This window comes from Mirounga angustirostris, unplaced genomic scaffold (genome assembly GCF_029215605.1).
Source record: "Mirounga angustirostris isolate CCGP_5_RB_7025 unplaced genomic scaffold, mMirAng1.0.hap1 SCAF_12, whole genome shotgun sequence".
NCBI lineage: Eukaryota > Metazoa > Chordata > Mammalia > Carnivora > Phocidae > Mirounga > Mirounga angustirostris.
Window position 1 is genome coordinate 3,185,768 of NW_026991720.1, and position 27,887 is coordinate 3,213,654.

At 49.7% G+C, this 27,887-nt stretch overlaps 1 protein-coding gene and 1 long non-coding RNA gene across 9 annotated transcripts in view; one reads left to right on the forward strand and one right to left on the reverse strand.

The window, feature by feature from the left end:
* PAXIP1 (PAX interacting protein 1) overlaps nucleotides 1–27,887 on the forward strand; it is a 52,386-nt gene that overhangs the window by 11,454 nt on the left and 13,045 nt on the right. For 7 of the 8 annotated variants that reach the window (XM_064575687.1, XM_054505141.2, XM_064575685.1 and 4 more), the window contains exons 4-13: nucleotides 176–239; nucleotides 7,314–7,427; nucleotides 12,657–13,295; nucleotides 18,787–19,381; nucleotides 20,012–20,106; nucleotides 23,267–23,362; nucleotides 24,302–24,439; nucleotides 25,094–25,215; nucleotides 25,614–25,798; nucleotides 26,814–26,857. In XM_064575687.1, coding sequence (XP_064431757.1) covers nucleotides 176–239; nucleotides 7,314–7,427; nucleotides 12,657–13,295; nucleotides 18,787–19,381; nucleotides 20,012–20,106; nucleotides 23,267–23,362; nucleotides 24,302–24,439; nucleotides 25,094–25,215; nucleotides 25,614–25,798; nucleotides 26,814–26,857 — 2,092 coding nt within the window. The remainder of the gene's footprint in view (nucleotides 1–175; nucleotides 240–7,313; nucleotides 7,428–12,656; nucleotides 13,296–18,786; nucleotides 19,382–20,011; nucleotides 20,107–23,266; nucleotides 23,363–24,301; nucleotides 24,440–25,093; nucleotides 25,216–25,613; nucleotides 25,799–26,813; nucleotides 26,858–27,887) is intronic. The other variant, XM_064575683.1, reaches the window with a different exon arrangement.
* LOC123835145 (uncharacterized) overlaps nucleotides 25,210–27,887 on the reverse strand; it is a 37,416-nt gene continuing 34,738 nt past the window's right edge. Inside the window, exon 10 of the long non-coding RNA XR_010406687.1 lies at nucleotides 25,210–25,374. This is a non-coding gene — a long non-coding RNA (uncharacterized LOC123835145). The remainder of the gene's footprint in view (nucleotides 25,375–27,887) is intronic.

Here is a 27,887-nt window from a genome sequence, read left to right on the forward strand (position 1 = left end):
CTGCCCCTTCCTCCTCCAGTCTGCCCCGTCTCCCTCTGGTCAGCCTGCCTCTTTCCCGCGTGGTTCCAGTGGGAGGGAGAGGGTGGGTCACGTCCACATGGGCAAAGAGGATGTCTTAGTGAAATGCAGGTTGCACTAATCTCATTTGATTGGAATCTTAATAACTTTCAAACAGAGTAAATGGTTTTTCTCCAGAGTCATGTCAGATTTTTTTTGGAATCACTGCCTGCCTCTCCCAGGTAAGCATGGTTATAAGCTGTCTGGTGGTGCTCACACGTAACAGTTCTGCGCTTTTAGAACATTGGGTTTATGGCCTGTTGGTAAACCAGTTTTAAAGAAGCTCTTTACTAAACTGCATATTTGGTGTGACCTTATGACACATTTATGATTATTTAAATATTCATGTTTAGTCTTAAGATACAAAGTTTTAACGGGTGAAAATGGTCTTTCTAATCTAAAGGGGTACAAAGATACAGAATTTGAATATGAAAAACTAGTAAAAATGAAATTAAGATGACAAGAAAAATTCAGTCATAAAGGCAAAGAATTATTTTAATAAAGGGCTCATTTAGATCAATAAGAAAAATAAAACGCAGTAGATAAGGCAGAGAAATGAACTCACAACTTTCTATAAAGAGGAATTACAAAACAAGTGTGACAGAACATTGGACACACTTTATTATCCAAGATGTGAACATTTTCACAGCGCTGAGACGAGCCTTTCCACTCGAGCTTGTGACCGAGCGTCCGGCGCTGACGGCCCCCGCAGACATGCTCCCCTCCCTGCCGGCGCGAGCGCAGGTCCGTGCGGCTGTTGTCTACAAAAGTTGCTGAATCAAGGGCCCTAAGATACTCCTTTTCTTTTCCCCTGCAGTTCTCTTATGTTTAGAAAGTTATCCCGAACTGGTAGAAATAAGGGTAGATTGATGGATAAAGGTGTTTAGCAGAGCATTATGTAGACTAGGGTAAAATTGGAAAAAAACAAATCAGATCCTCCTGTGTTTGGAAATGATTCAGAAACCTCTTCTGTGCACTTACATGATAGCCTAACTATGGAGCCAGGTTTGAATTCTGCTCTTTGAAAATATGGAAAGAGATGGGAAAGGCTTTCAGTGGGGAAAGAGGCAGGTCATTAACAGCGTGTGCAGTGTTAAGAGTAACCAAGTAAAATAGAGGAGAAATAGCCGAAAGGGGGGACCAAAATGTCAGCAGTGGGGATTCTAAGTAGTGGGAAAGTGAATAGTCAGTATTTTTAAGTTGTATTTGTCTCCTGCACCGCCAGCTAGTAAACCCTCAAACTATAAAAGACCATTATAACAGATCCCGCGGGTGTTGTTTGAACTCAGTTGGAAATTGCACAGGGCAGTGTGTTGAGCATGAGGACGGGAAAAGGTGCGTTGACAGTGCTGCCTTGCGGACCCGCTCCCACGGTGACCCTGGCGAGGAGCAGCGTGGCCCCGTCCCTGTGGCAGCCTTGAGGAAAGGGTGTGTGGGGGGCGTTGGGTGAGCTGGGAGTCCTGTCCCTGTGACGGGGAGTCATGGAGCCAGGTGACGCGCTCTCCCAGTGGCCGCCTCGTCTCCCCTCCACCCCTCCTCCCTTCCCTGACTACACAGCAGGCAGGCTCAGAGAGGGCTACTTTGTATCTCTTGTGGATTCCTGAACTTCTTTAAAGTTATAAAATTCTTTTTGTTTTTGTTTCATTCATTTAATAGGGACCCTTGAAATCTTAGCTTTTTTTTTGTCTTTTAAGAACAGGAATTCTGTTGATACTTGTATTTTTCACTGTTTTTCACATCTGTGCTATAAATGTATATAATGATAATGATCTTTGAAGTGGGCCAAAATGGAAACCTTTTAATGATGGGTTCTGTGGCTCTGTATGACTTTTATTCCCTTATACTTCTCTGTATGTTCCGAACGTACAATAAATATCAGAAAAGTTTTAAAAATGAAGACATTATTATTATTCCTTAATGTATAAACACATCTATTTTGGCTAAAATGTGAGTTTTGCATTTAATTATATTTTCATTTATTGGATTTGTGGGTTCAGAGATATGGAGCCCACTATCCAGAGGGTTCAGGTTGAATGAGAGAAAGAGGAAGAAGCTGGGGTAGGGAGTCCCGAGGTATTTTCAGGAACTGAGGTGACAGTGACACGGTGTTTGGAGACCTGACTTGGGGAAATAAGAAAATCAGAAATATGTGCGTGTAAGATGATTTCAGGGTTCTAAATTTGGTAATCAGACATCCTTAAATATTAACTGAATTTAGCATTAGAGAACACTTTTAGTCTTAGAAAAAGCCAATAATTTGACAAAGGTTGTAATAAATGTACCAGATTATTATTTGTAAATGCTCGAGTCTCTGCCATCATTATTACTATGTCAGGCTTATGGTACACACACCACCTGCTGGGCTAAATCCCGTGGTCCCGACGTCAGTGTGTGAGTTCACAAGAACAGGCCCGAGTGTGGACGGCAGAGGCAGGGAAGCCTGTGGGGAGGGGAGAGGTCAGACCTGCGGGGCCTGAAAGAGTGGGCAGAATTAGAGCAAAAATGGGGAAGGCGGGGTGTGTTTGTGGTAGAGCCACGTGGAAGGAGAGGAGGAGGGCGCCGGGGAACAAAACATGCTCTCGAGATGCAGGGGGGTGGATGGTGGGGAGCACAGGAACTGAAACCAGGTGTTGGAGTTTGAGCTCCCTGAAGTAGCTGGTAGGGTGCTGCTTTCCTTTTTTCTCACAATTTACATTAGGACATTAGAAAACACAGGAAAGCAAACATTTAAAATCCTTGCAGTCCCTTAGGTGCAACCCGCCTGGGAGCAGTAGCAGGACGGGGGCGGGGCGGGGACGGGAGTTAGGGCCGTAGGGAGGGGCGTGGTCTTGGACTCGAGGCAGAGGTTTGGATTTGGGATGGCGCTGTGCACACAAGGCCCAGACAGGAAGCAGCCGGACTTGGTGACTTGGGCACACTCGGGACGAAGGAGGAGAAGGCAGCGCCCACAGTGCTGCTCTGCACCAAGTCCTGCAGAAGCTGCCTCCACGGTAGTGAATCACGAGTCCTGGGCGATGTCCTCCATCAGAGCAGGAGCCTGGGGGAAATGCTAGCTAGCATCACTCCTGGAGATGGGAAACGGGAGCCTGGCTTCTCAGGAAAGATGGTGAAGTCAGTTTGAAACACGTTGAGTTTGGGGTGTTGATCAGCTACCCAGATGGGGGGCCGTGGAGATGCGGCACGAAGGGCAGAGAATTAGCTTCTTGTAGAAGAGGGTAGAAAGGCACATAACCAGGAAGAGAGTCTTGGGTTGCGTGCAGTGAAGATTTGGGAAGAAGAGAGACTTGAGCATAAATAGAGGTGGTGCTGGAGGAGTAGGGTATTGTTTTTCGAAATCAAGGATGAAATCAGATGCAACTAGTTTTTATTGCTGGAAAGGAGCAGCACCCCAGGTAAAGGTCTGGAGCACTACTTTGTGGCAGGTAGTTGTGCATAGCTTCGTGTGTCCCCTCAGTCCTGCCTGTGACCTGGGAGAGGAGGAGGGCAAGGGTGCTGGACAGGGACACAGGACTGCCGATTGGCCTGGGGGCCATCATGCCGCCTTAGGGGTCCATGTGGATCTCAGGTTCTGGGCTGAGCAGACGCAAGTGTAGTCAGCAGAGGGGTGGGGAGGGGGAGAATGGAGAGCCCGTGGAAAAGGTACCAACTAGGTGGTAGAGAGCACAGGCAGAGGTGAGCAGGCGTCCCTTGGTCGTGTGGTCTGGGAAGTGGCCCAGCCTGTAGTTTTATGTAGGTGCGAAACTCACTGTGGGCGATGGCTGGGTCCATGGTGGACAGAAAAATTAATTTACAAGGACCTTTGACAGTGTCTTTATATCCTTTTAGCAAATTCATTAGGTAATAAAAACTGGAATCCAGAATCAGAATGGTCTTTATGGATCACTTAGTACACCGTTCATCACTGAGGATGATGAACTGGAATCCTGAATGTGTCATGGGATCACATAATAAAAAGCTGTGCTTTTGAGTTCATGAAGATTGATCAGATAAGGATGGACAAGATTTTACTTGATAGTTTTTCATGTGCCCAAACCCTGGTTAGGAAAAGTGCACTGGGGACACTAATATTTTGTGGTTGCTAAAAAGTATTAATGTCAGTTTTAAGATGTGTTAACAGACAACATGCACAGTGTGCGTGCAGCGAAGGGACTTCGGTGTGACAGATACCTAATGAGCACTTCTTTCGTGACAGGAGCAATGCCCAGGGGTACAAATCAATTTAGATAGGCTGTCTTCCCCTCAGTAAACGTACATTCTGGAAGGGGAGACAGACCCATGAATAAAGTGCACGTTGTAGTGCACACAGAGGTGAAGGAGGGTGTGAGGAGGGAGCCATCGGATGGTTGATCTGCACCAGGTGGCGGCTCTTTGGGTGTCTGTACCTTTTCCTGAACACCGGAGCACTTGCATGTGCACACATGCGCACGCCAGGCAGGACCCCGCCCTGACGAGAGGACTGCTGCTTGGTGGCTCTCAGCGGCCTTCTGTCTTTTCCCCGTCAGGGTGTTGATGCAAGCTGGAGCTCTGTTGGAGTCTTCCAGAGCTCTCCCAGGGAGAGGTAGGGAAGGGAGCTTGTGCCAGGGGGAGCTGAGCAGCACAGACACCATCTGCCTTCTCCTGACCCGGTATTGATGCAGGCGGGGGCCTCGTTGTAACACGCTGGGTAGGTTTCCGGGGATAGGTCAAGAGTCTGATGGAGAGCCTGGCCAGGTTGTAATTTAAATCTTGAAGAATAAAAGGAAAAGCCCTTTCCATTCCGTATCTCAATCGACAAGTATTTCTTGACTGCCTACCCATGTGCCTTGCACTGTGCTAGGTACTGTGAGCGAGACCCCCATCTTTAATCAGGACGGCTGTAGTTTCTAATCAGGGTGGGACAAGGACATACTCGGGGTGGGGGCTAGAACCAAGGAGCGTCCTACTTGTGTGAGACCTCCCGAGAAGGGCGGCTGTTCCTGATCACTGTGAAGGAAGCTCTTACTCAGTGCGGGCCGTGGCTGAGATGACCGTCCTCTGCTCCATGTTCTTCGAGGAGAGCGGAGTGGGGACAGTCAGCCTGCAGTTCACTGGAGCGTGACCGGCCCGTAGATGCCTGTGTAGCTTGCTGTGGGAGTCCAGGGGCAATGGTAGGGGAGCGGGAGTCGAGGGTGGGTAAGGCGTGGAGCCAGAGCGCCCCGCAGACGTGGTGTGGTTGAGACACAGATGTGGGCGCGGCACCGGGGGGTCGGCAGCCACACGGTCAGGATGGTCTGACCCGCCACTGAAGCAGTTGGGTTTGGTCTTCAGGTCTCGAGGTCACATCCAGGCTCTGTTAGCCAAGATGACGAGATGGGCAGTTTACGAAGATGGCTTTCTTTAAAAGAAAAAAAACAAAAGGAAGACCCTTTTCCCCAGTTATAAAATTAACGCTCTTGAAAATTTGGAAAATACAGAAAAGTATAAAAATGAAAACAGAATGTCCCCATAATTCCATCACCACTCCGTAACTATTAACATTTTGGTGTGGAAAGAGCATTCTTAGTTATTAATTATGCGGACACAGATTCATTAACTGAGCTGGTGTGGATGTTTAAAGCCATTTAACCCAGACGCGCATCGAGGAAGAATCTGGTTCACGGAAGCTCTCTGAGTTGCCAGGAGCTACTTTTGGAGACCGTGCATCCGTCCTGGGTCTCCCTCTCTCCCAGCCGATGTTCCTTCCGCAGCAATACACCTCTCCCTGTTGAGACCCAGGCCTGTGACGCAGGCTGGGAGGGCCGCGGACTAGGCTCGCTGCGGCCAGTTCGCCCGGGGCTGCACGTGACTGACGAGTAGCCCCGGCGCTCCAGAGAAGGCACATCGAGGTTATGTTTCTTTAATTTCGTTTTTAATAAAGATGATAGAATGATTCACTGGAGTAGTCTGTCTTAGCATGTAATTAAATCTCACCTCTCCAAACGCCGCAGGAGCTAAATGTTTTCGCGAAAGCCTCTAGTAAAAATAACAATTTTCTGATCCAGTCTCTGAAATGTGACAGTGACTGACTAAAAGAGATATAAAATAGTGATTTTTGAAGGTCATTTTATAAAATTAATGTGTTCTTACTAGTAGTCACAGTAGTGTGGAATGCAGAATAATTTCTAGAAACATTTGTAAACTGGATGAAAGTGGATGTAAAACGTTAGAGTTCTGGTGAGCTGAATAATGGCAGGTTTTAAAAACATGCTGTTTATAATATTTTACAGAATTAACATGAGACAGTGTTCAGAATTCTTAACAACCATAACCCTCAATTTATAATAAATTGTCCAGGAAAAAAATTTACTTCGTTAAATGATTACCTTAGAATTAATTAACACACCTTTACCTTTCTTGTTTCTTTTGTCTTTTAGATCTAAAACTTTATTTTTTAGAAATTATTTTTGGTAGTAACTGCCCTTAGAGAAGGATAGAACAGTGGGAAAATGCAGATAGGCCTGGGTTTAGACAGATCTGGGTTTTAAAAGCCAGCTTTTCTGATGATTAGCTGTAATTTTTGTAAGTTTGTTTCCTGATCTATACAATGGGTCTAATGATTCCGACTTCACATGGTGGTCATCAAGATTAGGAATGTTTACAAAGCGCTTAGCAAAGTTCCTGGCACATAGTAGGCAGGCAATAAATGGTAGCTGTTTTTGTTCCAGTGGAAGCCTCTTTTCCAACATGAGCCATTTGATCTGGAGTCGACTTCATTACTTATGCAAGCATAAGAATTATTCCTTTTATGCTTGCCTTATTTCCTTTTATGTTTGCCTTATTTCCTTTTGTGTTAAGTAATTACGTTTTTCCCTGAGCTTACAAAGAACTATTTTTATCTTTTTATTTTATTCATTTCATAATTAGTATTTATCTATTAATGACTAAGGAGTTCCTTAATGATTTTGATTCTGCTATTTAAACATTTTAAAACATGACAGTTGTAAGATGGGATGATGTACTACTTCTTTTTTTCCCTATCACTTTTGTTGAAATAATCCTCCATTTTTTTGGAGTGTGGATGTAAGTTTTTTTATTCATTTGGTGATGAGGCAAAAAAAAAAAAGATGTCTATAAAACTATCATGATAGGAATGAAAGTTTTTGTTATGCTAAGCAAATAGCGAAAAGCTTATCTATTTTCCCCACTAATACCCTTAAGTTTATTTCATTTAAGTAGATCGAGCAGAATTGTTACGATGTTAGAGTGTATTTTAATGATAGCCCTACGTGGATTGAAATGTGTGTGTACCCCTCTGTCAGGTGTCGTCTGATGACAGGAGTACCCTGTGGGCTCTGCTCACCTTCTACGGGGGAGCGTGTCAGCTACAGCTGGACAGGAAATGCACGCATCTGGTCGTTCCAGAACCGAAGGGGGTAAGTGCTTCACATTCGTCTTCCTTGTCCGTATTTCCAGCAGTCACATGTTGTTGCGTTTCTCTTAAATTAGTGATTAGATTCCATGTACAAAAGCTGGTTCTCTCAGTTTGTATTCTTTAGACCCGGCTTCGTCCCACAGAGGATGTGCGAGGGTTATCAGTCCAATGCTGAGCCAGATGTCACCTCTAAATACAGAGAAACGTGGGTTTATTTCATGGAGAAAATGGGAAAATTTTTCGAATCCCTTGAGTTTCCTTTCAAATCCAGTCAACCTTCAGTTCATTTTTATTTGTGAAAATATGTAATTTTAGTCTTTGTGCTTCACAGTGTTTAAAAAGGCCTCGTACTGAGGATAACTTTGTAAACCTGTATTTGGTGACGTTTTCAAGTCTGTTTCCTTTTTAATAATCTAGAATATATAAAAACATTTATCTTGATAGTACAGGGTTCCTGTGTCTCACCCCTGGTGAGGTCACAGACTTTTGGTTCTCCAAGTGGGGCCCCGGGTCAGCAGCATCAGCCTGTCCTGTGGATTGTTAGAAATGCAGACTGTACGCCTGCCCGAGGGCGCGTGGGGAGCCCAGTCACCTGTCTCAGGCTCTCCCAGTGATTCTGATGCACACGAGAGTTTGAGAACCACCGCTCTCTGGAAGCCAAACTCTGGTCCTCCCGTGAACAGTTACTTATAACTTTGAGAGGCAAGACCAGTGTATTCATGCCGAGTCAACCTTCCACATATTGGTATCCCCTCCATTTTTCCTTACTTCAGTCTCAATCAGCGCTGTCCTCCTGTTTTCCACGCGGGTGAGCTGCCGTGGGAGGAGCGAGGTGTGTGCAGTACGAGGCCAGGGCGCCGCCACCCGGTGCACGGCTCGGGGCTGATACACTCCTGCCCTGCCGGGCAGACCCCTTTCACAGGGACTTTGAGACTGAGCGGGGCCGATCCACAGGCGTGTGCCATGCACCACCCTGGTTGCCTGACAGCAAATTTTGAGCCAGTGGGTGTGGTGGTTAACGTAGTAAGCCACACAAACCAAGAAGACTCGTCTTCTGTGAAAATTTAAGATTTGAATCTTAAAATCTATTTGAGTAAAAAATTAGATTTTGCATAACAGTTTAAGAAATATAGTATGCTTTGGTTATACTGTTTTATATTAAATTTTATAATTTATGGCTAAAAGTAAATCATTTGATTTTAGGTGGTAGTTTGAAAGGAAACAAAGTCTTTATAGCTTTTGTAGGGATGAGCAATACTTCTGAAGAGCCAGATGATAACTTAAGAGGCAGGATATGAGTGGGGTGGGTTTATCAAACAGACCAGCTGATTGCACACAAAAATCAATGGCATCTCTTTAAATCTTTTTTTTTTTAATGAACAAAGAAATGTTTAAATGTCATAGTGAAACTACCTTTCGTACTCTTGGATTTTTAAAAATGCTCAGTTAAGTGGAGAAGAACGGAGGGATTTAGTAAAATCCACAGGACAAAGTATGCTCATTCGATCCTGGCCGCTGCAGGCTTCTGCGTGTAAGCGCACCCGCCGGGGTGGCACCGCGCCGGCCCCCGCCCCCACCGACCCCAGCAGCCTCACTGCTGGCGCCTGGGTCCGCGACATTGAATAACTTGTAACCTTGAGGATTCAAGAATTAGAATGACGGAGCTGGTAAATTAGCCCTGGCAAAGGCATTCGACAGTGCTTTACTCTTGGGTCGCCTTGGTTTAAGCAGTAACTGTCCTTCGCTGACAAAAACTACTCATTGGTGAGAAGGGAGAGAAAAACCCAAGTGAAATATACCGTGTCTGACTTGAGTGTTGTGCGTGGGTTTGTATAGGAAGCAGGCAGGTCATTCCCGATGTGCTCAGGGCCCACACTCTGTGCAGACGAAGAACCCAGGGCTACCGACGTGGATCCCAGCGCTAAGCCAGATGTTTCTCTCTGATGTCCAATATGCTCAGCAACTGCACTTCATGGCAGTGGTTTTATTTTTGCTACTTGTTAACAGAATATAAAAAATTTATTTCCTATTACTTCAACAAACATCTTTCTACCTTGGAAAATGGAATATATAAACTGTTATTAGGTCATCTTGTATATTTGTATTACTTATGTAGTTTATAAATGCTTTGGTATATATCCGGACTTGATGTTCTTTTGGGACAGGTAGTCAAGAAATTAAGTCTCTAGTCTGCTATAAAGACTTAGTCATCTCTATTTACTGTGGGAGGATTGATTTAACATTTCATACTTAAATATTTCAGAATGATTTTTAGAATAAAGAATACCAAGTTTTTTAATCTTTGTTAATGTTTATGTTAATTCCCATTGGCACACGGTGCTGTGTTAGTTCCAGGTGCACGGTACCGTGATCACTTGCCCACGTTGCCCGGCGCAGGTGAGCACGTGGCCGTCTTCATGGGCATCTGCACACGAGTGTACAAACGCTTCTATCTTAATGAAAGATGTTACGGTTGATACATGCCGTAGTTTTATTGAGTTAAGCATTTAGCTGTCCCCACATGCTTCAACACATATGTTTAAGGTAAGTTTAAGATACACTTGTATCTTTCTTTTAAAAAAGATTTTATTTGTCAGAGAGAGAGAGAGAGACAAAGAGCAAGCACAAGCAGGGGGAGCGGCAGGCAGAGGGAGAAGCAGGCTCCCCACTGAGCAAGGAGCCCGATGTGGGACTCGATCCCAGGACTCTGGGATCATGACCTGAGCTGAAGGCAGATGCTTCACCGACTGAGCCACCCAGGTGTCCCAAGATACACTTGTATCTTAATACGAAAACCTGTCACTTCAGTCATGGTGTAAACACAGTGTAGTTTCAAGGAGTTAAACGTGCGGGGTGGGGGGTGAGGGTGAATCGACACAGTCCTATGGAGTTGGTGGCCTGGCCCTTTTGGAGGGGGATGTAGTTACAGATAATGAAGCCTTAAAGTACTTTGCATCTTTTCATTCGAGAACCTGGGAATTCAGCTTACACAAACAATTTAGGATATGTGTGTTGAGATTTAACTGCAGTTTTTCATAGCAGCAAAACACTGTAAAGAGTAGAAACAACTGGAGTAACTAAGTGGCGCTGGAGGTGACTGAGCAGTAGCCCGCGACACTGGCGGCTGCCTGAGCGTACAGCTGGGCAGCACAGCGGCGGGCTTGGGGTGACACGTACAAGCCGTGGTGTGAGATGGCCTGATAGCGAGCGTGGAGGCCCTGAGGGTGGAGGTTTATCAGTTAGAGGTGTGTGAACAGTGTCATGGAGGAGCCAGGCCAAGCAGGAGTTCCGAAGGTCACTGGAGCTGAGTGACGGGTGCAGGGATTTATCATGGCTGTCTCCACTCTCAGCTTTGTTTGAAAACGTACATTAAGAAGTTAAAAGCCAAGTGCCAATGTGGAAGTGCACATATGGACGTGGGAGGTTGTTCGTAAGACATTCAGTGAAAACACATCATAAAGTATCTGTACGCTGCGACAGAAGGGTGCCTCTCTCAGTGTGTATGTATATACGTATATGTTCATAACAAAAATAATCACAGTGGTGATCGCTTATCGTGGGGTCGTGATTATACGTTTTCTTTTTGCTTCACTTGTTATTTGTGTGCTCTCCCATGACCAGGTGTTCTTTGTGTTTTAAAAAGGTTTAAAGTAGAATATCCTCAGCAGTAACAAAGTGAAATCCCGTAGATGTGGGTGGTCTCCTTCCTTCCTGGGAGGCAGATCCCAGCCGTGCGGTGCTGCTGTCGGCCTCGCCACACTGAGAGCGTCGTCTGTCCGGCACCTGCACCTCGGGGCAGCCCTGTGACTGTCACCCTTGCCCCGACTGTAAGCAGCAAGTGCCACCTTCGGTCCCCTCGACAGGAAACGGATTTTAGTGTAGGGCCCTAATGACGTGTTTGCCGGAGAACTGCTGTTATCCTGGGCTGTGGGAGCAGGGCCGTGAGATTCTGTTAGTAAAGCGAGCCACGGTTACCAGCTCATGGATTTTAGAGCCCCTGCATCCTATTACCCTTGCTTCCTTTTTTTTTTTTTTTTTAAAGATTATATTTATTTGACAGAGAGAGACACAGCAAGAGAGGGAACACAAGCAGGGGGAGTGGGAGAGGGAGAAGCAGGCTTCCTGCAGAGCAGGGAGCCTGGTGTGGGGCTTGATCCCAGGACCCTGAGATCATGACCTGAGCTGAAGGCAGACGCTTAACTGAGCCACCCAGGCACCTGTACTTTTTTTTTTTTAAGATTTTATTTATTTGTAGAGAGAGGGAGAGAGGGTGAGTACAAGCAGGGGGAGCAGCAGGCAGAGGGAGAAGCAGGCTTCCCGCCGGGCAGGGAGCCCGATGTGGGGCTCGATCTCAGGACCCTGGGACCATGACCTTAGCCGAAGGCAGACGCTTAACGACTGAGCCACCCAGGCGCCCCCCCTTGCTTCCTATTTCCCGTTTCTTTCTTTCTTCCTTTGGGATTTGTTCTGTTCTACACCTTTACCTGCAGGAGAGAGAGCCCCTGCCTGTGACCCACTTTTCCCGGGACTGGACGCTTTGCTCAGTAACACCCCCACCAGGCCTCACTGTGCAGTGCGGCTTTCCCTGAGCCACGCGGCTCACCCGGTGGAGCCCTTCTCTAGTCTTATTCCCACATCACTCAGCCGTGGCTTCACATCATATTCTCGCTGGCCTTTGCTTTCTCTCCAAAGCTAAGTGTAAATCTCATTAGGTCAGAGATGTGTTGTGTCCCTTGTGTCCGTGTGGAGTGAGCTCAATAAACTCTAGATGCCTCAGTAGGAAAGCCTCCCCATGAAAAGTCGTCCACCCTCCCGTGACTGTGTCTGATGTCCTGAAGGAGCTCTGCCCTGCAGGTACAGCTTTGTAAAGTTGTCAAATAAAAACTAGACGAGGTGGCAACTATTTTCATTGTAAGAGAATTTTCCATGGGATTGCTAGCTCTACTTTTTCCTAAAATACCATATTTTATAAAAGTTCATTTTAAACAAAATCTTCTACAACTACTATTGCAGGGATGAGGCCGGCCTGAGATCGTAGATCTGTGGTTCATTTTGGCTCTAGTCCTGCGTCTGAAAGGAGTTTAAGCTTTTCTGTGAATGAAATGACAGTTACAGGTGCTGAACATTTCAGCCATGTGCCTGTCCTAAAGTTCTGTTTTTAAATTCACACTTCTGGGGAATTTGATAAAACTTACAGCTTTGTTTGTATGTGTTTGTGCTTTGCTTGTAGGAGAAATATGAATGTGCGTTAAAGAGAGCAAGCATTAAAATCGTGACCCCTGACTGGATCCTGGATTGTGTATCTGAAAAAACCAAAAAGGATGAAGCATTTTATCATCCTCGACTTATTGTTTATGAAGAGGAAGAGGAGGAGGAAGAAGAGGAGGAGGAGGAGGTAGAAAATGAGGAACAGGAGTCCCCAAATGAGGGTAGTTCAGATGGAAAATCAAGCCCTGCCAGTTCTCAAGAAGGATCTCCTTCAGGGGACCAGCAGTTCTCACCCAAATCCAACACTGAGAAATCCAAAGGGGAGTTGATGTTTGACGACTCTTCGGATTCATCACCCGAAAAACAAGAGAGAAATTTAAACTGGACCCCCGCTGAAGTCCCACAGTTAGCTTCGGCGAAACGCAGACTGCCCGCGGGAAAGGAGCCTGGCCTAATTAACTTGTGTGCCAACGTGCCGCCCGTCCCCGGCAACATCTTACCCCCTGAGGCCCGGGGCAACCTCATGGCTTCGGGACAGAATCTCCAAAGTTCTGACAGATCAGAACTGATCGCTACTTGGAGTCCAGCTGTGCGGACACTGAGGAACATTACTAATAATGCTGATATTCAGCAGATTAGCCGACCGTCAAATGTAGCACACGTAAGTCACTCTTTAAAGAACGGAAGCTTAAAGAACGGATTTTAGAGTTGGGTTTTATAGTCTGTTTCAGTATAGTTGAGTATTTTCTGCTTCTTCAGAACACCTCACTTACAAGCAGTATTTGTGTGAGAGCTTGCTTTACATTTGTGTGTGTGCATAGTTCAGTGTCTCTCAAATTCCAGCAGGATGCCGGTGACTAGAGTGCTTGTCCCTGAAGAAGGGTTACCACTCTTCCTTAACTTAAAGTTAGCAGTGGCAGCAGAGAGAGGCATGATGTTGACCAGGTGCGCCTTATTTGCTTACGACGAACTTCCGGGTAGGGAAATGACATAACATGGATTACTCGTTCATTACGGAAGCCTTCATCTTAGTTGGTAGTTTTATGATTGGAGCTTGTTGATACGGAATGGATTTTAAAAGTTTTAGTAGATAATGTCTTTCAATTTAAAACTAAAAGAAAGTAGTTGAGGTGGTATATCGGCCACTGTGTACATTTCTATAGGTCAAGGAGACAAGGTGGCAAATAGGAAAGACAAGTTTCAGGTGGAGAAGACAGACAAATATGAACAAAAGGGCTTCTGTAGGTCTGGGTGTTTTGAAGACTGTAGTAAGGGGTCGTATAATAGCCGTTGGGGGAAGGAGGCTATTTAGACGAGGTGGTCCGGGAGGGCTTTATGATGGAGGGGGTGTGAATGACAAAGGGGCCATGGGAAGAGCTGGGGGCAGAGAGTTCCAGGCGAAAGGAACAGCAACTGTGAAGACCCAGAAGCAGGCGTGAATTTGCTGTGTTGTAAGGGAAGAAAGAAAAGTGAGACTTGATGTAATGGGGAGAGCTGGAGCGCTTGCAGGGGTCTGTGCCCCCAGCACCTGTAACCGTTCTCCCGAAGGGGCGAGGCCACCTTCTGAACAAGTTGTTGGGGCTCTAGGAAGGGTGACCAAACATGTATTTCTTACCGTAGAGGACAGTGTCACTGTTGAGTATGATGGTGGTGGGGTGGTTTTAAAAAGTCTTTTATTGGAGATGGCATGTTAAAAATACTCTTTTCTTCCTGTCCTCCCTCCCTTGACTTGGCAGTGAGGAACTGATAGTATGTGGTTCTTGAGACTCTGGAAGGTGGTGTCATCCAGAATAAGGTCGAAGAAAAGAAAACACGTTCTTGAGATATCAGAAGGAAGAAAATTAAGATGGCATGAAGCAACGTGTGTAGGGGAAGAGGGGTAATCGGGCTTGAGGAGAATGGAAAATTCTGGAATAGTTGATACAGAGATCCTGGGAAAACAATATTGTTGGACCTGGTTAGGACCCAGTTCAGGTTGGCGACCTAGCTTGGGACATTAGGAAGAGTGAGTAAGATGGTAACCAAGTCAGGAGGGGGTGGAGGGGCAGGGACGATGACGAAGGAAGAGGAAGAGCAGAGGCGGTCAGAGCCTGGTGTAGTTGAATTAGCGATTTTGGATGTCTGCTGGCTTTGCAGATGAAAGGCAGAGGGAGAGCAGGGTTGCACGCCAGTAACCGACAGAAGTCACCTTTTGCCTGACACCTTTGGTTTGGTCCAAATAATTTTTTGAATTTTTTTGCCAAAATCATGAGATTCTTCATAAAAGTGGGATTTTTGGCATTTCTCAAGAAGTGGATGAGCCCGTATTTTGCAGTCTGAATGGTGACAGTGCTTGGTGGCTGAACCGCATTTTCCCCTTTTGCAGTGAGGCGCCTTTGGTGGGCTCACTCTCCACGCCCGTACTTACTACCCCTGTCCCATCGCACTTTCTCTGACTTCCTGGGGCCCAGGAGGTGACTGAGTTTGCATAGAGGACAGTCTGGAGGGTGACTGGGAGTGAGGGCTGAGGAGAAGGTCCCTGAGGTGAGGTGGTCAGAGCACGGCACGACCAGGGTTGTCCAGGTGCTGCCCATGCTCCCATGGGGCCCCCAGAGGGGAGGGGAGAAGACGGAACGCAGAGCGCGGTTGGGGGGTCTGTGGGCAGCGGCACCCCTGCTGAGGAGTGGGTGGCAAAGCCATGAGGTGTGGTCCCAGCACCAGGGGGCTGTCGGGGGAGCAGAGGTGGTGGTCAGAAAGCTCTGGAAGGCCAGGAGCTTGGGGCGGGTGGGAGAAGGCAGCAGGGAGACAGCCTGGAGGCAGTCCGAAACCAGGGAATGATGGTGTCCCTGAGGTGGGAGAGGCTGGGGCGTGCAGGCAGACCTGTCCTGTGCAGATGAAAAGAGACGTGAGGATTCGGTGGGCCGGCATGCTCAGCTGTCTCAGTCTGCAGGCCGCAGCCAGCCCGGGGAGTGCTCGCTTACCGTAACCTCCTGGAGTTGAGGGATCAGGAACGGGGTCAGCCATTCAGACAGGACAGACGTGCTCCCTGCTCTTCATTTGCTGGCTCTGCAGAGAGTGCTGGGGATCGCTGCTGGCCTTTGCTACTGTATTTTGTAGTGTCGCCTTGAGTCCCTCGTTCCCTAAATTAGTATTTGGATATGGAATAATCTCATGTGAGGTGGAGATAAGTGACCACACCAGGGAGTTGGGGCGCACCCTGCAGGAGAGGTGTCAGAAGCCGGCTTGGCGCTCGCCATGTGCTGTGAGGCGGGAAGCAGGGGGGGCCCGGCCCAGCTGCAGGGAGAGCAGCTGTGAAGAGGTTTTCTGAGTTTTCAGCTGTGTAAGAACCTAGGACATTTTGCTGCCACCAGATGTGAAGAAAATGAATTTTTCAAATGTTACAAATGGAAGACAGATTTAGCTTAAAATTAGATCGGGGCTTGGAAGGATATAGCTAACCATCAAAATGTGTTTAAATTGCAGATTTTTAGTGGTTAGGAGCCAAGTTGTTTGTATTGTAATTTTTTATGTATTGGGGCACTCAATAAGTAAGTAATTTAAAGACTATGAAGGAAAAATTCAGACTTGACATTCATTAAAAACTGTTCGCGGTATGGCAAATTATGTGATCACGCAGCTAAGAATCTTCTTTCTTTGATTCCTCGGGACTAACATACGTGTTCAGCCAGAGGCAGATCAGAGGGTTGAGATGCCATCTGATGAGGACAGGAGGTGTCCTGAGAGTCTCTCACTGGCTGGCCTGCCGGGTGCCCGGCTTTCCAGGCCAGTGTCCGTCTCACTGGCCGGTGCTCTTGTCCTGACCTCCATCTGCTCCCAGCTGCCCTGTGCTCACAGCCTGGCTTCCCCCAGCTTCTCAGCTCATGGTCACCACACAGAAGGTGTCCCGGCCCTCCTGGCCTCCTGCAGAGTCCTCCTGGCTGCTCTGAAACGTGAGAGCTGAGAGGGGCAGCCTCGGGCTCCTGGCTGTGGAGAGTACATGAAGGATCTTTGGACCCTCCAGAGCTCCCCTTTCATCTGGGGGTGGGGGCACAGGGGCAGGCAGCACGAGGCAAACGACCGGCTCGACCCTGCTCATTGTGGCAGACAGGTCTTTATTCCTTACTACCAATCAAATTTACATGGGTTGTTACTTCTGAGAGTAAAAAAAAAAAATACATGTACAAAATTTTAAAAATTCAAATGGCATCCAAGGCTATAAAGTGAAAAACTCCCTCCCACCCCTTACTCCTGTTTCCCCTCCAGAAGCAGCCACTGTTCCTGACTCTGCTCTGTGCTTACAGACTCGTGGTTGAGTCACGTAAATACAAGCAGGTGTTTGCCATCCTGCCCCACGTGGTTTTCTCTGGAGGTGTGAGCCTCGCAGTTGCTGTTCTGCCGTCTGGGTGTTGTGCATGCTGAGGTCGATTTCCCTCCACTTCACAGGGTATTTTTTAATACTTTAAAGCATAGGAAGAAATTGTTACCCTGTTATTTTGAATTTGTTAAAGAATTTGTTCTGTTTCGAGCTCCACTGAGGAGTTTTTAAAGTACGCGGAGAACTCCTTACAGAGCTAGAGGTCTTACCCGTGAGGTGGTTGCACGGACAGCTGTACCAAGTGCTCGTATTTGACCTGCTTCAGTTTTAAGCTCCGATGTTTCATCACTAAATCCGGAGTCTGTTAACTTTGCAAATTATATGACCTTTATGTTTTGGAGTCTATTTAAGTGGAAGGTAATATTTTAAGATCCTATTTGAGATTTCCTTATAGCTGTGGCTTACGTTAAGATTAAATTTCTAGAGTTTTATTTAAATGGCAAGTGTGCTTTTAGTGGGGTTAAGTTGTATTTCTTGAGTTTCAGAAAAATCTATTTGATTGTTATAGTTCTCTTTTTTTTTAATATTTATTTGACAGAGATAGCGAGAGCAGGAACCACAAGCAGGGGGAGTGGGAGGGGGAGAAGCAGGCTTCCCGCTGAGCAGGGAGCCCGACGCGGGGCTTGATCCCAGGACCCTGGAATCATGACCTGAGCTGGAGGCAGATGCTTAACGACTGAGCCACCCAGGCGCCCTTGTTACAGTTCTCTTGACCATCAGAAGATGGTTTCCAATTTTTGCTATTTGAGCATACTGGAGTAAAAAATTCATTGTAGAACATTTCTTTGGTTTTATTCAGCACTGTCCAGGATAATAAAGTAACCCGCCATCTGGTACTCCGGCATCTCCTGACTCCCTGTCCTGCCCACTCCCACCCCTCAGCTTGGACAGAGCTCTCCGCTTACTCCTGTCATTGTGAAGCAGAATGAAGTAGAACAGAAACAGTCTGGCTAGTTGGGTTTTTCTCTAGCTCAGAACACTTTTGCTCCATCTAAAGAGCCCCAAGTCCTTTTTGAGGAAGGCTAATTTACCAGCTGTACTGATGATTTCTCAATTGGGGGAACGTTTACCATTTAAACAAACCTGCTGTTGGTGTTTTTTCTCTCCCCTGTTGTTGACAGAGCGTGCCAGTGCACAGGGCAGGGTAACCACAGATGAGGAGGTGCCGGTGGCGTTGGTGGGGTTATCTGCTGTCCATGTCGGGTGCTTTCACTTGGGGGTGGTCTTTATGTTGCCTCTCACTGGGCCGCTTTTGTTGTTGGAAAGGCGCTCGGGTCAGGCTGAGGGCTGCTGGGTCCGCTGACGTTCCCTGGAGCATCCCTGGGTTAGGAGAAGTCTGTGGAGCGTTGTGGAGGGAGGAGGGATCCAGGTGGGGCGCTGTGCACCGCGGCACATTGCATGGTGGCACCGAGACTCACGCTCAGGCCCCCGGGAGTAAGTAGGACACCTTTGTTTTATTTTCCTTTTTTTTTTTTTGCAGCCCTGTCACTCTGGTCTATAGAACACATCAGCCTTGTGAGTTGGTATGTTTGTCAGCTCTAAGTCATTAGCTTATTCCATTTTACTTATTTTCAAGTTTTGGTGGTCTCAGAATAGGAATTCACTTACCTTATTGAAGTTGGTGATGCTTTCATAAATATAAAAGAAAAACGCCCTATTATTTTTGAAGTTGTTTGGTGCCTTCTGTTTCGTTCAACATTAAGGAAATGGAGGAGATGCTCGTATTCTCTCCATGAAGGGAATAGGAGTACATTTCAGTAACGATTGCTAATGACTTTGCCTAATTTTTGTTTTCTAGATCTTACAGTCCCTTTCCGCGCCTACAAAAAACTTAGAGCAGCAGGTGAATCACAGCCAGCAGGGCCACGCAAATGCCAACGCAGTGCTGTTCGGCCAGGTGAAGGTGGCTCCCGAGCCACATGTGCCGCAGCAGCCGCCACAGCCCCCGCCGCCGCCCCCGCCGCCGCCCCCGGTGCTGCACCTTCCCGCCCAGCAGCTCCTGCAGCTCCAGCCGCAGCCACAGATCTCCCAGCAGCCTTATCCCCAGCCGCCGCCGCACGCCTTCCCCCCACAGCCGCTGCCCTTCCCCCAGCAGCCGCTGCACCGGCCCCAGCAGCCCCTGCAGCCCCTGCAGCCCCTGCAGCAGCAGCATGCCCTGCAGCAGCTGCACCAGCTCCAGCAGCAGCAGCTCCAGCAGCACCAGCTGGCCCAGCTCCAGCAGCAGCAGCTCCAGCGCCTGCACCAGCAGCAGCACGTGCAGAGCCAGACGCCGCAGGCCCCGCAGCCCCAGGCGCAGCCCCCGCACCCCCCGCACCAGCCCCCGCAGCCGCACCAGCAGCCCCCGCACCAGCAGCCCCAGCACCAGCTCTTTGGACACGACCCAGCAGTGGAAAGTGAGTCCTGTGGGGTTTGTCTGTCTTTCCCCCAAATGCTGAGAGAGGGGGGCTGAGGGCAGGCTGAGGATTCATCTCAGAGCCTTGCACCCAGCGAAGGACCAGGTTCTAACAATAGAGCAGGTGTACGGTCTGCCACTGGGGACGGCGTCCCCCTCGAAGTGGACGCAGAGTAGTCCGCACCAGGCCTTGACTCGTCGGTTCTGTTTTGTTTTGTTTTTTTTTTAAGATTGTATTTATTTATTTGACAGACACAGTGAGAGAGGGAACACAAGCAGGGGGAGTGGGAGAGGGAGAAGCAGGCTTCCTGACTCCCTGTCCCGATGCGGGGCTCGATCCCAGGACCCTGGGATCATGACCTGAGCCAAAGGCAGATGCTTAATGACTGAGCCACCCAGGCGCCCTAGACTCGTTCGTTCTGTTTTCTAATCATGAATACAGGCATCTGGCTAGTGTATTCCTCGCAGCATTTCCAGTGTGGTACTCCCGCTCTGGCTGGACGTGTCCTGGTCGGGAGTGGTTCAATTCGTAAATTCAGATTGAGCTCAGCAAAATGAACGCTTTATTAGTTTTTGTGCACACATGCTCATATTCACGGGGTTTTACTTTTCTTGTATAAATCTCTGCCAGTTCCGGAAGAAAGCTTCTTACTGGGCTGTGTGTTTGCAATTGCCGATTATCCGGAGCAGATATCTGATAAGCAGCTGCTAGCCACCTGGAAAAGGGTAAGTTTGGCTTGAGGAAGAAAAACTTTGTCCTGAATGCTCCTCCAAATGTGGACTGGACTTGATTCATCTGGCTGCCCTCCCTGACATACGCATATTTATGTTGTGAATGTATATTACGGGCATTTTTATTCACGTTCTCTGTGACCTTGGGCAAACCACTTTTCTGGGCTGGGCTTTGGTGTTTAGCTGTAAGGGGAAAATGTTGGACTGTGTCATTTTTCAGTTTCTTTCAGCTCTTAAATTCTGCGGGGCACAAATTAATTGTATGTATCTGGGGCTGTGAGAGTAACATGAGGGTTTTGGTGCCCTGGACCAGGGACCATCCACTTCGGTTCCTTAGTCGTTTCTGTCTCCAGAGGCAAGTGCTGGGGAATTGTGGCCTCTCCAGCCGCGAAGGGACCTCACAGTCGCTAGTCTGCTGGTGGGGCTGTGGTCCCCGTGTTCATTATTCTGTACGGTGGCCTTTAAAGAAAAGGGGAAGTAAATGCTTTTCCCTTCAGTGCCCCAAATCCAAAGCGATTGAAATTTAAAAGAAAAAAACCAAGTCTAGTAAGTGCGCTTCCAGTACACCTTGGATGGGCTTCCCTCTGGGCGTTCCTGTTGCGTAAGCCCTGTTCTGTGCCGAGCAGGCTGTAAGCTGTAGGGAATATTGGTGAGCGTACAAGGTGGAGAAAACGGTCTCGCTTGGAGAAATAGCTGTCTGTGCAGGGGATGAGGAGGCAGGACGGCAGGTGCAGGGCGAGCCATGACACACAACGTCCCCCTTTGGGTGGGAGGTCTGTGCCCTGGAAAATGGTCTGTGGGAACAGGTGGTTCCTGAACTCGGCCTTAAAGGACAAGGAGGAGTGGGTGTTGGAGGGTGTCCCAGCTAGAGCGGCCAGGTAGACAGGTGGTGCATTTGGGGGTGGGGCCACGGGAAGTCACATATTCCGGTCTGGGCCATCCCTTGTGGACACTGGCGTTTTCTCCCTGTAGCTATTAAAGCACACAGGGAGAGGAGAGATGCACGTGTAAATCATGAAATGTTGAATTAAGGGAGAAGAGGGAAGCGATGCCAGTAACCTGAACTGGGGCAGTGGTCAGAGGGAGGAGGGGGAGAGGCCTGTTTGAGAATTACAGCTGCAGAAAATTATTCAAAAATCACGGAGGTGTTAGGAGGTCCTGCGTAGAAACTGTCCTAAAAAGCAGTAGAATAACTCGAAGATAGAAAAGGTAGAGAAAAGTTTGCTTTCGTTTTGTTAGGTTAAAGCATTAGTCCGGGAGGGCCGGCGTTAAGTAACAGGAGCGGGAGAGCAGGGGTGAGGAGGGCGCCGCGGTCAGCGGGTCAGCGGCCTCACGACCAGGGCCCGGGGCGCCCCGCGTCAGGTGCAGCTCGGGCGGCCGGAGGCAGTTCTGAGGGAAAGTGACTGCGGCCTAGGACGGCGTGTGCGGTCCGTCCGTCCCGTGCCCCGGGGAGGACGGCCTCCTCACACCTCCATGGTCAGCTGTCCCTCCTGCGGTCCCCAGAGCGGCGCTGACGCAGAGATGGGAGAGGGCTTGTCGGGCTGAGGGCGGAGGGATGTGCCGCACAGATGGGACGGTGAGCGGAGCGGGGAGCCGGCCTCCGCTGGGGCAGGAAGAGCGGTCCCCGAGGGGTGGGGGTGGGGGCCGCTCGACGGGCTTTATCGGTGAGGGACACGCTGTGCCATCTGCTGCGGGGGGACAGGTGCCCCCACAGCGTAGTGACTCGCAGCAGCGACGCCTGGCACCCTGGCGTCTCCTCATGGGTGGGACAGCCGGCCGCGGGGTCGTGGGGCTCGGGCTCTCTGTCGCGGTGCGGTCGGCGGGATGACGGGGGCCGCTGGCGCGCTGCGTGGCTGTCGGCAGGAGGCCTCCGGGCCTGGCCGCACGGGCCCCTCCATAGGGCTGGCGTGGCCCTGGCTCCCCCCGGGGCGTGTGAGCTGAGGCAGAGCAGGGGGGAAGCCTCCGCGTGTCTCCCGAGTGTGTCTTAGAAGCCATACGCGGTCGCTCCGGATCCCGTGGGGCCAGCCCGTACCCAAGCGAGGGGATCAGGCTCACATCCAAAGGGAGGCACATCCGGGGATGTGCGGGCAGTTTTAACCACCGTGGTGTTCTCTGAAGGGTTTGGGAGTGACCTAGGGAAAGGTACGGAGAAAAGAAAGAGAAAGGCGGGAGGGCGGGAGTCCGGCTCTGGACCAGCCTGCGGTGGTAGATGCGGTGGGAGCCCCGGCCGCAGCCTCGGAGGCCGAGCTCGGTGGATTAAATGACACGCGAATGGTGATGTGGCCACCTGAGGAAGGCTGGGGGCAGGGGTGTAGATGCGGGCCAGGTGGGTACGTTAGTCATCACCGGAAGACACGGCAAGAGCGCGGAGTTTGGCTGCTTCAGGGGACTGAGAACCAGTGGCGTGGGAAATGCCGTTTTCATCATGCCTTACTGAACTATGTGCGCGAGCTGCTGGGATAACGACATTTAAAAAGTAGACGAAGCAGAATTGTTTGGCGGGGCACCTCTCTTTTAACAGCCAGTGGAAGTCTGTCTGGTGCACAGTTGTTCGGACTGTGACGCTCGCTGGCCCGCCGCGTTGAACCCCGCAGTCCGACAGAGCAGCTGCTCACCCCCAACTCGGAGTCTCCTGTTAACAGTTTTTGGTATTCACTAACGTCAGCCTTCTTTTTCTTTTTTGCCTTTAGAGAAATGGTTTTTAACCAGGGTGGCTCTGCCCCCCAGGGGCTAAGAATCTGGCCTTGTCTGAAGACCGTTGTTGTTGTCACACCTGGGGGGTACTGTTGGCTTCCGAGGCTGCAGGTCCGGGTGTGACCCGCGTCCCACCAAGCGCGGGGCTGCTCTCCACGGTGCGGCATGAGCTGACCTAAAACAGCCGCTGCGCCAGGTGGGGAAAACCCTGTTTCAGAAAGAGGACGTTCCATTTCTCTGTCTTTCCTTCTGGAAATTCAGATTCAGTGAGCGCTGGAGCTCATTTCCGTTTTATGGGGCTGGGTGGGAAATCCCGTAAATACAGCCAATACACATCGTACATCGTTTGGTGAAATAATGATGGATTTTTTTTATAGCAGTCTAGTTTGAAATTATAATTCTACTCTGTTTTCCTGAGTACTTGAAGCTGGTTACGACTTGGGGTCTTGTGTGTGTCTAGATAATCCAGACGCACGGCGGTGCCGTGGACCCTACGTTCTCCAGCCGGTGCACACATCTCCTGTGTGAGAGTCAGGTCAGCAGTATGTACGCACAGGTGAGTGGGGTCGCCTCAGCTGTGACCGCAACAGGTCTGTCCCTTTTCATGGACCGTCCGAGGCTTCTAGAGACTAGTGTGTTTGGAAAGGACTCCTTGTGCCTCTGAAAGTAGGGACGTACCTTCTTAGTAATTGTCATCGATCTTCGGTGGGATAGGTAAGGCGGTGGAATCCTGGCCTGTCTTTGAGCACGGAGGAAGTGAAGGCGATCCCAGGTAGTGTTAAGGAAAGGACACAGTCCTGTTACTCGATTCAGAGCAGCACGACGGAGTGGGGGCGGAAGCAGGATTTCCTGCTGCTGTGGGGCTGTGTATGCAGGGCTGGATGGAGAGGCTCTAACGCCCTGCAGGGCACTGGCACTCTCGGGGCGTCACCTCATCCGTCCCCTGCAGTCCCTTCTCTCCTAACGATGATGTTATTGGGAGACAGGCCGCTGTCGATAGCTATGTGATGAATGGCCTCCCAGAAACTCCTCTTAAACACTGGAACCATGCACTGGATCCACTTTCCAACTGAAAACATAGAAATGCTTGTGAAGGTTTTTTTTTCTCCTCTGTGGTTAATTTTAGGTGGGCAATTATTCTTTTTCGAACTTGTTCTCTTTGGGGCCCTCTGTGTTCTTAAGGGAAATTTTATTTTGATCATAAACTTTAATCAATCCATGATCAAAGTTACTTTTAAGGTTGTTATAAAATTTGTTGCTTTCGTCCCCTGTTGCATGCTGTTGGTGTGTAGGTAGTCCCATTCTTAGTTGTGTGAAAATCAGCCTGCTTCTGTTGTCATTTGTCACTTGGGTAAATGGAGTGCTCGGTGTCATGCAGTCCCTACGGGGCTTCTGACGACGGTGTCACTGTAGTTACATGACCTGACCGTTTGGTATTTAATCCTGCAGCTACACGCACCCCAGCCCAGCAAACCTGTCATCTTATGTTTGGCAGGCGATCAGGGAAAGGAAGAGGTGTGTCACCGCGCACTGGCTGAACATGGTCCTGAAGAAGAAGAAACTAGTGCCGCCTCACCGTGCCCTCCACTTCCCGGTGGCGTTCCCCCCAGGAGGAAAGCCCTGCTCTCAGCACGTAAGGGACATCCCTTTGCTTCGCGATCCTGCAGCGGCTTCCTCTCCTGCGTGGGCCTCTGAGTCCCTGTCCCCGCATGCTCCCTCCGGCCTAGCTCGACAGGGCCTGGTGGTGCCAGTCCCTCATTTCCTTCATTTCCTGGGTCCCTTAAAACCGTCACGGTTCCCTGCGTGGAGCAGAACTTAACCGAGGCTCTCAAATCTCTGACACTACTTAAAATCCTAAAGTAAACCAGGCATCTTGCACTGGGAGTGGCCCCTGCTGGTGGGACTGTGTCCGTAGTTGTAGGTTCTCTCGCTCCGATAACCTCCAAATTGGGATCAGTGAGGAGAATGATGAGCTGGCCGATTAATTTTTACATGCTTAATAAAAGAGCTTTGTTAAAATGATCTGAACAGTGTCCTGTTAACACAAGAAAGGTTTTCCCATATTTGGCGTCATGGTCGTTGCTCCCCGTCTGATGGCGACACATGTAACCTGTCGACCATGAACAGGAGGCTGGTTTTGACTTTCGTAGGAGGGGCGTTACCGCCTCTGTGCAGAACGCAGGTAAAGAGTGAAAATGCGTGTGTAAGACAGCAAGGCACAGAGAAGCAAGCGTTCACGGGTTAAATGCTGCTGCGTCTGGGCCTTATTTGCTCTCTTTGTGCTTAGATTATTTCTGTGACTGGATTTGTCGACAGTGACAGAGACGACCTGAAGCTAATGGCTTACCTGGCGGGCGCCAAGTACACGGGCTACCTTTGCCGCAGCAACACGGTGCTCGTCTGCAAAGAGTAAGCGTGGCTCCGTGGCCCGGCTGTGGCCCCGGGTGGCCTCCGGGCCACACCGCGCACCACGGGGGCTGGCTCCGCAGGCTGCCTCGTTCTTGGGAGTGTGGGAACCTGGGTCTGTTAGAAGAATGGCAGTGCTGGGTTTGAAACGAGCAGAAGTACCTGTAAAACACGGGGACGAAATTGGATGCGTTAATGAGATCAGAATTAAGTGAGGTGCTGGGAATAAGATAAACTTACTGAACTAGTGGACGACCTGCCGACCCAGCATGAGGGGGGCGTGTCAGCTCTGCCGAGCTGTCCCTGCTAGTTCTGCGGTACCATACTGAAAAGAAATGTTATGTTCAACAGCGTCGACAAGCCTAACATTTTGTAAAATGTGTTTGTTCCCCCCCAAAAAGACCAACTGGTTTAAAGTATGAAAAAGCCAAGGAGTGGAGGATCCCCTGTGTGAACGCGCAGTGGCTTGGCGACATTCTCCTGGGGAACTTCGAGGCGCTGAGGCAGGTCCACTATGGTCGCTACACGGCGTTCAATCTGCAGGAGCCATTTGCCCCGACTCAGCACTTGGTTTTCAGTCTTCTGGGTGAGTGGAGTTTCACGTGCTGCCCGATTTATCGGTGTGAGGCTTCCACGTGCTCCTGCCACCTTTATTTCCCCGAGGCACAGCCGTGGCATTAGCTGTCCCGTCGTTTTTAATTCCTGTCGTTCCCTGTCCCCTTCCCACACTCCCTCCCTTCTGCCCACCCCACGCAGGAGGTCTGTTGGTTCCATGGTCTTGGTCGCCGTCTTAACAGACGCTCACAGATGGAAGGAGCACTCCAAGCGTTGGCGCCTTGTCTCTCCAGCCGATGACTGCTTCTCTAAAACGCCCCCCCCCCCCCCCGTGCCCCGTGCCCGGCTTTCTCTGCTTCAGCTGTAGGCGAGCTCCCCGTCTCCTGCCTTTGCCCTTGTCGGGCCCGGCTGCCCCGCTGCACAGACCCCTGCCCCGGGGTCCGTTACAATACTCAGCTGTGCTGTGTGTGCTCAAGGACGTCCGCTCAGGAAAACAGTCGTTCAGACTCTGCTTTAGTGTGCTCGCTTTTCAGAAGGCTCATTCAGTTTGATTTCCAGACGGTTTTAATCACGGGAAAGCTCTTCAGTTTAAGCCATAGTCTCCGTCCCGGGAACAGATGTGCCCGTCTGCCTTCCATTCTGAAATGAAAGGGTTGTAACGACTCCTCGTCCTTCCCTGAAGCGTTCAGCCCGGCCAGCATGTGGGGGATGTGTGCGGTCCTTCACGCTGGCCTCCCGTCGCCACGGGTGGTGGTGGTTCCCAGACGTGGCTGCCGGCGGCCACAGTGGGCTGCACTGCTGTTTGTCCTAGAGCTCCTCACCTAGAGGAGGCTCGAGCACAGGCCCGGCAGCTGCTCGCTGCTCTCCCCTGCCCTTGTCCTGGAAGGGTTTTTTAGCACAAGCGTGGTTCTTTGATGTATCCTTGATAAATGTCCACAAAGCCACCTGCGTGTCTAAGGTTACCAGCCCCAGAAAAGGGTTTCCCAAGCAGGCTTTTCCACTTAACGCAGTGTATTGTTGTAAAAATAACTTCTTTCTCTCTCTAGATGCTTGGAGAGTCCCGCTGAAAGTGTCGGCGGAGCTGCTGATGGTACGTCCATGGCCTAGTCGCCTAGGCTGTCACTGTCCTGTAATATCGCCGTAGGCATAGATCTGTATCTGTCAGTTACAAACTCTTCAAGTAATTTGTCCACACAGCAAATGAAGGTTGGATCTTCTCACCTGTCACACATGTTCAGCATGCCCTGGGTCCTTTCCCCCCTTAATTGGCGGTATCGTCACTCGTGGGTGCTTCTACGTAGAGGAGCCCCATTGGCTTCCGAGAGCTGTGTGGCTGCTAGGTGGGGTGGGGAAGGGAGTAGGATGTGCGCCTGTGCGCGGGGCGGGAGCCCTGAGAGCGGCCCCAGCAGCTCCGACTCGCCCTGAGCTGCAGGGGACACGGGGAGGGGGGCAGGTTGGAATGCCAGTGACGGTCGGTTAGGAAACAAGGCTGGGCTGCCCTCTGGGTGGGGCCATCGGTCAGGTGCGATGGTAGGACACGAATGGCGTCTCGGGCTGTGTTTCCAGGACACATCTCAGTGACATCACACTGTAGAACTCGCCCCCTGGTCACTGTCTCCGCTGACGTGCCCGCCGCTGTGAGGACAGCCGCGGTTTCCGTGGTGGTGGCAGTTCAAGGTTGGGGGTGACGTGCGTGTTACCATATATACTCTCCTGGGGGTTTTCACTGCTGGACTTCACGTGCACGGACGCTCAGCACGTCCCTGGGAGCTGCGGAGGTGAGGGAGGCTCTGTGTCCCCTAAACAGCTAACCAAGGAGCGTGCTCTTGTCAGGGTTACAAGGAACAGCTCAGCCTGTGTTCTGATTCGTGAGGATCCGCCGTGCTGTTTCCAGATTTAACCTGGAAGCCGAGGATGATCGTCCAGAGTCTGTTCCCTTCATGCTGATGATAACATGGTCACATGGGGTCTTTTCCCCTTAAACTAGTAGTGATGATTTTAAGAAAACACGAGCCGCTCTTGACACATCAGCAAAAGCAGATATGCTTCTAATTCATGTGGATGAAAGCAGCGTTACGGGGGCCTTCGGGATGAAGCTGGGGACGTGGTCCTCAAGAAGG